Genomic DNA, 10,116 nt, shown 5'->3' with positions numbered 1-10,116 from the left:
CACACTCGCCCAGATTTGGGTTTGAACTTGGACCAAGCAGGCAAGCAATCACAGCTCGAATCAACGGAAGATCCTATGAATCATAGCAGTAAAAGGAGTATTATCAAGGTATCTACTATTCCTAAAGGTCTACGAGGGCCTAGGCAGTGCTTTCGTCGTAGCTCCCACGTAAATAGTACTAGAATGGATAGCCGACCATGCAAGACACAACTCGGGTGGTGAATGATGCCGTCCAAATATGTTGTGCTCGTAGTGTGTACAAGTGGCAACGACAACCTCATCGGAACCTGCTCCAATCCCGGCCGTTCGCTATTTTTCCCTCGGTTCACCCGTTGGAGGTTTGGTTTAAATCCGGGCCTACGTATTACTTCCCTCTCTCACACACACGCACACACACACACATATACACTCACTCACTCTCTCATTCCCTCCAGCTCTCCAGCCCCGTGTCGCCCACCTCCTTCTCCTTTGGGGGATGGATGAGTGCCATACCCTTCAAATCATAGAATAGTTAAAGGCCGCCCCACTTGGCTAAGAAGTAGTGTCTCCCAGTTGGAGGGAGCTCTCACCCAACCAGTGGTTATATGGGGCCTTGAAAAAGACTCTGGTGGCTGCTTTTGCCCATTCTTTTGAGCTCTGATGCATCCTCCTTTCACGCACGAAGGACAATTCCGACCGACAACCGACAAGAACGGGGCCAACGTGAGAGAAAGTGCGAGAGAGCGAAAGAGCGGGAGAGCGAAAGAGCCGGCAAAGCACCGCCAACCAAGCTAGCCAGGAAGAGAGACGAGATTGCTTTCCAGCATCCCCACAGAGCTGCGTGGAAATGCCTACTAAGTGAGCCCAATTCAGTAGAACCCAAGTTCAACACGGTGGATCCAGGGAACAACCATGTCATTCAAGCTATTTTCGTTCAGTCTTGGTTTTCTTTCAAGTGATTTTGAGACAAGCATTTTTTCATCGAGTAACATTATTAAGGGATTAAGTCAGTCATTAGGGACGGGGAATTTGACTTTCCGCAAGCTCTGCTGCTCTTCACCTTTCCAAACTTGAACAACCGTAATTTACAAGTTAGATGATACTAAAGGGAATTTATCACCACACCCAAAGACTCAATTAAACCAAATGAAGCCATAAAGCCACCATTACTAAGGTCCGTATCCTGAAAGTTGTGGTCTCCGAAAAGAGTGTATGAATGAATGAGCCATTGCTAGGAAGGAAAAGTCTCAAACGTTTCCGACGAGTGACCACCGTGTGGATTGAGGCCAAGGAGTGTGATGACAGCCCACTCACTCGCACAAGGTAAAAACACGATGGTGAAATGGAGAAGGGGATCAGCCTCGTTGAATCGAGCGACAACAACTGAGGGGCCAACCCGAGGTCTCCCTTCCGGGTGATGAGAGAGAGAGAGAGAGACCTTCTTTTTCCTTCATCATCTTCAAGGTGCGAGCGAGTTCGTTGGTCGCTCTGCTCTACACAGTGTACGCTTTACCAGAGATGCCGCGGAGGAGGAGGGAATCGAGGATGTCACTCTAATGGCCAAGGATTTTTCAGGGGAAACATTAGTTGATGCGCCGTTTTATCTTCGCTAAGTGCAAGAAATATGGCGAGTTCAAGTGGTGCGACTCACTCCCCATAGTTCCCGTGGCCTTTTAACTATCATCCATCTGTGATGAAACACTTACCCGGGGAGAAAGGGGGGGGGGAGGCTACATAGCGTCATTTTGCTTTGAGTGTGAGCAGGGTCTTTTCTTTTCTTTTTCGTCTCTCTCTCTGGAGTCTGGAGTAGTATTGTACGTTCATCCTAGATACAGCAGAGTGAGTTAGTTGGCCATAAATGCATATTCACGACCGGCGAAGGAGAATACAACAACACGCGACGACCATAACATATCGTATTTGATGTGTACCAATGTGTATGTACCAAACAATTGACGGCTGCTTGTCTAGGGCTCCTGGCTTGACACATTAAGTCGATTGAGTTGTTATGTTATCAGTATGGTACAATGGCGCATATAAAATGTCAATATCAACAACAAGTTGGGCTAGCGGTGAACAGTAGCCGAAGCCTGAATATTTAGTACCATTAATATATCTCTTTGCACAATAGCCGTATCATTTGCTAACCATTGGATCCTACGTTCGTTTTTTTCTTTTCAAACCTGCAGTACTGCCTGAGCACCTTGACAGAACAGCTGTCCTCAAATTTCCAAGGGTATTTGAACAGGAAATAGGAAGCAATGAATTAGAAAGAATTCAAATGAGATACCAGCTGCTTACGAGTGGGTATTCCTGAATTCTGAATGCCGAATGCTCATTTCACCTTCCATACGGGTTGATGGGTCCCTTTTAGCTTGGATATTAGCAGTACGTTGTTTTCTTTTGAGGTCAGGATTGCCTGGTTATGTGGTATAGCTGCTCAGTTCGATCCGAATCCAAATGCAATCCGATCCAATCCGATACTGAGCTCATTCAAACATTTGCCTCAATCCAGAAAGGTTGTGTGTGATGACTGATGAGTTTGGCAATGAGCAGTGAGCTAAGGCAGTGAGAAGTCCACCTTTTTGAAGATATTGTCCCCATATTATACCGTGTTTAAAAATGCTCATAACTGGGCTGTCAAATAATCTAGGGAACTCAAACGGATGCATTATAGATCAATCCTTATGCTAAATGAACGTTTTGATCGAAAGATCTCCCTTCAGCCTCTTATACTCGTACATACAGTAGTACGTAGATTTCCCCGCCTTGAAAAGGACAAGATCAAGTCACGAACGTTCATCGTTCTAAATGACTTTTGATGGGACACATTTTGGCATCATATAGAGCTTTGGTATATACTTTTTGGAATTAGAAATGGGCAAGAAAGTGCTTTGATGATTCCTCAAGGCGAAAAATTGCCCAATCAAAGGCTTTTCAGCTCGTGTTCTTGTGACCTTTGAATCAAGCAAAGAGTTATGCCCTGACACATAACTTTACCTACTACTCTTTGCGAGGACTGACTGAAACACCGTGGAAATTTCAGGCTCTTATTTATGGTCATCCGGGGAGGGCAAGTAAATTAAAAATAACAGCGCCAAAAGCGCTCATAAACAAGGGGGCATGTGGGTGCGGTGCAGTGCGCCAATCTAATGAAAATGTGGTAAACCTATGCTCTAGAGGGGGTGGTCAAATTATTTGGGAAAATGATGCGTGTTGAAATTTATGATCCTATTTCCATGGTACTGCTTGTGCTGTTACTTCTGCTACCTCTTCCTGTGGCTCTCATCAATGAGAACCGAATAAAACGGACAGGTCGTAGGCTGAACACAATACTAATTCAACTCGATTGGTCGGGAGAACAAGACCTCATTCAAGATAGTGTCTTTCATTAAGGAACGTTTTTGCTTTAAAAAAAAAATCTTTTTATTGCGAGTTCGAATCTCATTGGATTAAATTTTGACAGGGGTTTTCAATATATATTCGGATGTCCCAGTTTGGGTTGGAGATCAGCCGTCAAGGTCCGCCATTCAAGGCGATGTAATCCACTAAACCAATTGCGCTACAACCATCTCCCCTTTTTGCTTTTTACCCGTCTACATAGACCTATTAAAGGACGTGAATAAAACAAAAAAGATCTTTATTTTGTCTTGTTAAAGAACTTTGTAATATCCAAATGATTGACATTCACTCTGATATGAGATTGATCCACGTGGGATGACACCTGCCAATCATCATCAGTATCATCATACTTGGAACATGATGATCCTAGGGCAGATTCTGTCCAAATCCTGATGGGGTCAGTCGAATATGCTCATTTGGTATTATCCTGTAAAATATCCTAGTGGCAACGAACATTCTTTCTTGTCGGGTGAAAATGTGACAACCAATTCCCAATGAGTCAGTTTCCCAGGTCCCTGGATATTATTCAAAAGATAAGACGAAGGAGACGAGGACCATGTTTAGGCAAAATACTCGGTAATATTTCTTCAAAGAAAGAGCTGTACTACCAGCCCTTCTCCCATGGGTAGTCCAAGGTATTATTTCCTTTGTGAATCTGTCAAGTCTCCCCTTTCAAACTGACGCCCACTCGGATGGGATGATGGTTGGGTAGGCAAAAACGAGAGAAGGGACTCTTTCTCTCCAAGGAACCGCTGGAGGAACAGGAAGAACATGTGGAATAGGAGGAGCCGGAGGAGCCGAAGGGAGAAGGTGGAGGAGGTAAACTAAGAGGATCTTGATGTACCTGCCAAGTACGAGGCACATTCAAGAAGGGGAGACAGATATAAGGTTGGTCCTTCAGAACTAGGGAGACAGACGGCTTTACTTGATCAGCGAGGACGGATGGCATGGTGTCATCCTCTGAGAATGAAATCATCATTTTTTGGCTCCTAATGCGTCAGAATAGAGGGGGAGGAGGGGTGGCTGCCACATGGACTCGAGCTCCATTTTCAACGTTGGGTCCAAGTCCACCCAATCATCCCAGCTCTGTGGGTTTCTTCCATTGGAGAGGATTCGAGAGCATTGGTCCTGAAATAAAGAGAATAAACGATCCCATCATGTTGATAATTCATCATGAAAATGAGACGCTTTGATGGTCCCTGAGGCAGACAGGCACGTAGGCACGCACGCACACACGCAAAGCAACCAAGCAAGCCAGACAGCCAGCAAGCAAGCACAACTCCGTCCGCCCGTCCTTCAAGTTTGGTATCACCGCATGGCTCTCAATGGAACGCCCTTCACGCAAAGAAGCACAGGAATGGACCAGGAGCTGGTGGAGCTTCTATTAACCATCTCTGTCTACGGATCCCTAGTCGAGCTTAACTTGCCACTTACAGTACGGTATGTGCCAGTTTCTTTCATCTCTGTCGAATCGACTCATTGCTCACTAGTTCACTCATTCACTCACTCACTCAAATACTTACTCACCTTCTCGTTGGTTGGCTGACTGGTAGCACGAACCTCTGATCGGAGACGATGATTAATGACAAGAAGATGGAACAAACGCCTTGCCCCAGGGATGATAAATTTGACCAGAGGAGAACGCGAGATTTTTTCTCTCAGTTCAAGCCAAATCAAAGTGAACTTAAGATTCTGTAACTCAGAGGCAAATAATTCCAGATCGACCACCCAAAGCAGATGCAAGGTTTGTAGACTGAGTCAAGCCATGAAAGTGGAGAACTATCCAGGGAATTAATAAAACCAATAAACTCATTGATTGCGTGTCCCAAATACTATATATTTTTTACTTATCTCAATTGAATTTCCCTAATCAGGGCCCTTGATAAACGCGACTGGTGACAGCACCCTGTCCCAAGATAAGCTATCCAATAGAAAATAGTATGGATGAATCCTTGACATGAGCTATTCGCCAAAACTGGACAGTGCTAAGGGCCAACCCATTGCAAGCTTTTTAGTAGGAATTTTTTCGTCTGAAGGAATCCCTGATTAGTCTCAAAAATTGGTTGGCTGGCTGGCTGGCTGGCTGGCTGGCTGGTGGATCCTTTCCCGATCAAGTGGACTTTGATCATGGCCCCAATAAATCGACACACTAGAGCTCTCATTTTCGTGGCTTGTTTGCCGCTTCTTCTCGAGAACCGATTTGGGGACCCCCAGCTTGGATCAATCTGAATGAAACATTCCAATCAAACCGTTAGATCTAATCAGCTCACTGATTAAGACAGGGAAAAATTATCCTTCGAGGGGAGAAGAATACCAGCTTCGAGAATATCTGCTCATGATTGGCTCAGGACTCCTTGAACACCCTGTCATTTTCAGTGAATCTTTGCCATAAAATTGCCCCTTCCTGATAAGAGGTCATTGGACATGAAGATTTGTGTGCAGAGGTAGGGGAAAATTAGCTCATCGCCAGCATCATCGTCGAGTCCAAGGCAATTTGGAATCATTGGCTCTAAATGTTGCCTTCATCTGATTGCTCACCCAAACTTCCGAGGCCGGCCAAGAGCAAGGAAAAAGATCTTTGGCAAAAAAGGTTTCTGATATCAGATCCTGGATGCTGGATTCTGGCTCGAGCGAGACTGGATGCTCTACATCTACGAAAGTGTAAACCTGATCGAATTCGTAACGGAATGCAAAGAAAGTTAACCCATCTTTTGAAGCGAGAGAGGCCAACAACACTGGCGAAAATTTGCCTCAAATCCCCAAATTCCAAGCCAACGAATGAGTGCAATAAATTACAGTACATGAATGGGTTCCTTTCCTCATCTTCCTCGCTAAGAAGCCTCGAGATCTCGGCGATGCTGTTCCTTCCTAATGACCAAAATCCGGTTCTCCTTTTTCTCTGATTTTATAGCATTCTTCTTTGCCGTCGTTGTCGTCCTCGACGTACGTATTGCTACTACTTTTACCGCTCTACTTCGGAACCCTCCTACCTTTCCGAGGTTTGCTTTCCGAAAAATACGGCTCACCTCTCCCTCCCCAAGACTGAGATGACTGAGGCTCTTCTCTGTACTGTTGGACTGAGGTCTGGGATCTGGTTGGTTGGCGAGCGAGCTAGCGAGCGAGCTAGCTGGCTGCCTGGCTAGTTGGCTAGCTTCTTGAGGACCAAGAAAGTTTACTTGGACGTTTTGAAAAAGCAAAGAACGCTGATAAATCGTTTCCATTGGGGAAAACTCTAAATTGGTGCGGGCGTTCTCGTTCTTGCTCTATATATACATCCATCCATGCAACCATTGGCCTAGACCAGGGACCAGGCCAACCAGCAACCCATTTGAAAGATTGCATCATGAGCATGAGGGCAAAAAGAAAGCCAACTATCAGTCGGCCTCTAAATCAGAGTCGATTGAATCAGGCATTAATGAATTAAGAGAGTAAGGCGTCTTTGAAAGTCTCGGGTTGGGTTGGGTTGGGTTGGGTTGCACTTACTGTCAACGACCACTGTACGACCCACACAACAACAAGTGCATCACATCTTACGTACGTAGGACCGTCCGTATGAAGGAAACAACGAGAACGCGAGTGGACGACGAATCAAAAGTGACGTGTCTCCCCGACATCCTAGGGGTTCGTTCGTTCGTTCGTTCGTTCGTTCGTTCGTTCGTTCGTTCGTTCGTTCGTCCTCACTTGGTTCCATTTGCGTCAACTCCTGAATCTGGCCAACAAAGTGCTTGAGGGACAATATGGACTCCCCAAACTCCATTATGCTCAGAATGCCCACTAACGGAACTAGCAACCCAGAACAGCCTTCGACGGATTACTCTCATAAAGGGATGCAAAAAGAGGAACATCCTCAGCGCGAAAGGTTTTGCCAGGCCAGGCTTCATCCTTGAGTGATCGTCTCCCAATGAGCGGTAATAGCCCAATAGCCAATCGAAGGTAAACGTAAGATCCTTCCATGGTCCTTCGTGATGCTGGTATCCCCTTCCACGTGCGGCCAATGTACGTTTATGTTTTTCCGAGTTACAGGGCAAATGTTTCTCTTTGATAAAAATTCGAACTCCGGGGAAAAACTTCAATTGGAAGCTCTACGTACTATAATGCTCATATTGTATAAAAAAGACCAAATTTGAGACAAAGTTGGTAGTTTGGAGTAATGGCCTCAAGAGACTGTGTTCATAACTAGCCAAGACGGGGACCACCAAATTCCTGGAATAAACCAATATGCAACATTGTGTACGTCCTCAAATGAGCTTCATCATACTTTCCAGGGCTCTCCAGGGCTCTCGCCGACCTCCCCGCCCCATTGGGCCAATACTAAATTCAACAAAAAAGGCAGCCACAATGACACGATCCCCGCATTGGGAATTGGGAATTTCAAATCTGGAATCTCGGAGCGGTCCAATTAAGAAAAGAGTGGCCCACAGCGAGCCCATTCATTCACATTGGCCTTAACAGTCGATAGACAGAGAAACGGACAGAGAAAAGGACAGAGAAACGGACAGGCGAAGGAGGAGCTCCTTCATTTCCCCGCCATTGGTCTCAAGAAATGAGCCGACCAAAGGCCCAACCAGCGCCACAGATTTCTCTCGCTTCAATGAATTAAATGGTGTCCAATACAACCAACTATCGGGTCGGATATGAATTTCCTATGGTGAATGAATAAACATGCCTCTCCGACGTTCTTCCGAACTCCACAAGTACCAACAAGAGAATATTGTAGAGTGGCAAAGTCAAATGCACATACTCGCTGAATCACGTCTACCAAACGAACGCCATTGCCACCTACCGACGATCTCCATACCTACTACCATTTTTCAAAAGTTTCCTCAAAACAAAGTTGGCAGAGGAGAAAGAGACCAGTCTTCAAAACAAACTTGGAACCCTAAACAGGAAAGAAGGGCAGTGAAGGGGAACTAGGAATAATATAGCAGATGCAGTTTTGGTCATTTTCTCCTTCTCTTGCTCTTTCTCTCTCTCACGGTGACAAGATACACAATTTGAACCACGATGAACAATGAATGCATCCGTACATTGTGGGAGGGGGGCGGGGGGAGGGGATTTAGAGACAACATGGAGAGCGGGCTAAATCTTCTGAATGTGATTTTTCTTCGAGGCGCGTAGCATTGGACCAAAGGATAAGAAGGCTTTGGTAATTGAAAGGAAACTTTCTTTTACCTTCAAGTTTGAAGCATTGAAATCGTGGGCGATCACGTACAGGCTCAGAGCATTTTGTGTGTGGAGACGTCTTGAAAGTTCCCGCTCACATTCGCATCTTAATGCTTCCATTTCCAAACGATCTGATAGCTTGAGGAGTTCAATGATGGTTTCGATGTCCGCTTCGGGGAACATGGGGGTAATTCCCGAATAGAGGTATTGCAAAAACATCTTGAAGACGCCTCCAGACACATCACGCAATTGGATCCGACTAGAACGAAAGGAGAGCAACACAATGCACAAGTGTACGGTACGGTACGTCCTAAACATAAGTACACATTGCACATACTCGTACATGCAAGCTTAGTTCTACATGAGATTACAGTACACCTGAGAGCACTCAACCACATTCTGAATGAGAAGTGCAACGCCCACGAGACTTTCAATTCAAGGATTGCTCAAGCTCCCATTGCAAGTGGTACGATGATTAAACGATGGGAAACAATATCATCCTTTCTCTCGATCTCATTTGATGCGATAGGAAGGCGCCTTTCATTGGCTGACACTCATCCAAGAGAAAGGTAATTGCATTGACATGAGCGAAGGCGGATGAGAACACGCACTGTGCCATTCAAAACCAACTATGAATTCATCAAGAGTACAGGCTCTAATCTTGAGATGCTACAGCTACTACTGTATATGTCCAGAACGGAAATGCAGCAGCGTGATCTAATCCATGATTTCTTCCAATAGCAACAAGTTCTTGGAATAAGCAGACTTTGGCCACCCAGCGCACGTAGGCACTTACCCTTCAATTTGTTCCTTCATTCCCGATGTGAGAGCACGTTGAAAGTAGGGGCAACGAGCAGCGAGTATGATTCGATGACACGAGAACTCTTGCTCCACACATCCATCAGCCGGCTCCACGATGACGATGGTGAGATCGCCCGTGGCTGTTCGAGTGCCTATGGGAGTGGCTGTGGGAGTGGCGGGCTCGGTTGGCCAGCGTTGCGCCACGTTGCGAGCCAAATCACTCTGCGCCGCTGGGCGAGGGCGGAAAAAAGCTTGACAAACTTTGAGCGAACCCAGGGCTCCAATTAAGGGCCTTTGGGTTCTTCGGTGGCCAGGATGTTGTTCCTTGTTTGCCATTTCCCCAATGCCCAAGGCCACTAAGGAGGCTCGAAAATCAGGATCATCACCCATGAGCAAACACAACTTTTCAAAGAGAGAGGTTTCCTTTCGGATCCACACGCCAAATTCCTTCAAGCGGTGGCTCTACGACAAAGACAACTTCACATCAAACGTAGACCAGGACGTGGTTCACGACCAGGGTCCAGAGGTCCAAAGGCCCAAGACAGTGATCGCTTGGGATCACAATCAACAAAAGATTGGACTTCATCTTGTATCAAGTACAGTGTACATGTGTACAAAGAGACATAGAGCCAACGAGTATTATTGATATGATGTATTGTTACCAGAGTGGCAGCTGTGGTGACGGCCAGGAACTTGAAAGTTCCCTCGTGAATACGTTGAGTGAACACGTCCAAAAAGTTGTTGGCTCTCAAGTTGAAAAGCGATAGCTCG

At 45.8% G+C, this 10,116-nt stretch overlaps 1 protein-coding gene across 2 annotated transcripts in view; it reads right to left on the bottom strand.

Moving 5' to 3' along the window:
* Positions 1 to 3,602: 3,602 nt before the first annotated feature.
* LOC131892948 (uncharacterized) overlaps positions 3,603 to 10,116 on the bottom strand; it is a 14,978-nt gene continuing 8,464 nt past the window's right edge. The window contains exons 11-14 of one of the 2 annotated variants that reach the window (XM_059242825.1): positions 10,008 to 10,116; positions 9,341 to 9,807; positions 8,554 to 8,803; positions 3,603 to 4,509 (exon numbers count right to left, since the gene is read on the bottom strand). In XM_059242825.1, coding sequence (XP_059098808.1) covers positions 4,357 to 4,509; positions 8,554 to 8,803; positions 9,341 to 9,807; positions 10,008 to 10,116 — 979 coding nt within the window. In that variant the 3' untranslated portion in view covers positions 3,603 to 4,356. The remainder of the gene's footprint in view (positions 4,510 to 8,553; positions 8,804 to 9,340; positions 9,808 to 10,007) is intronic. The other variant, XM_059242833.1, reaches the window with a different exon arrangement.

Source organism: Tigriopus californicus, chromosome 1, assembly GCF_007210705.1.
Source record: "Tigriopus californicus strain San Diego chromosome 1, Tcal_SD_v2.1, whole genome shotgun sequence".
Lineage (NCBI taxonomy): Eukaryota > Metazoa > Arthropoda > Copepoda > Harpacticoida > Harpacticidae > Tigriopus > Tigriopus californicus.
This window is presented reverse-complemented; position numbering and strand designations above follow the sequence as displayed.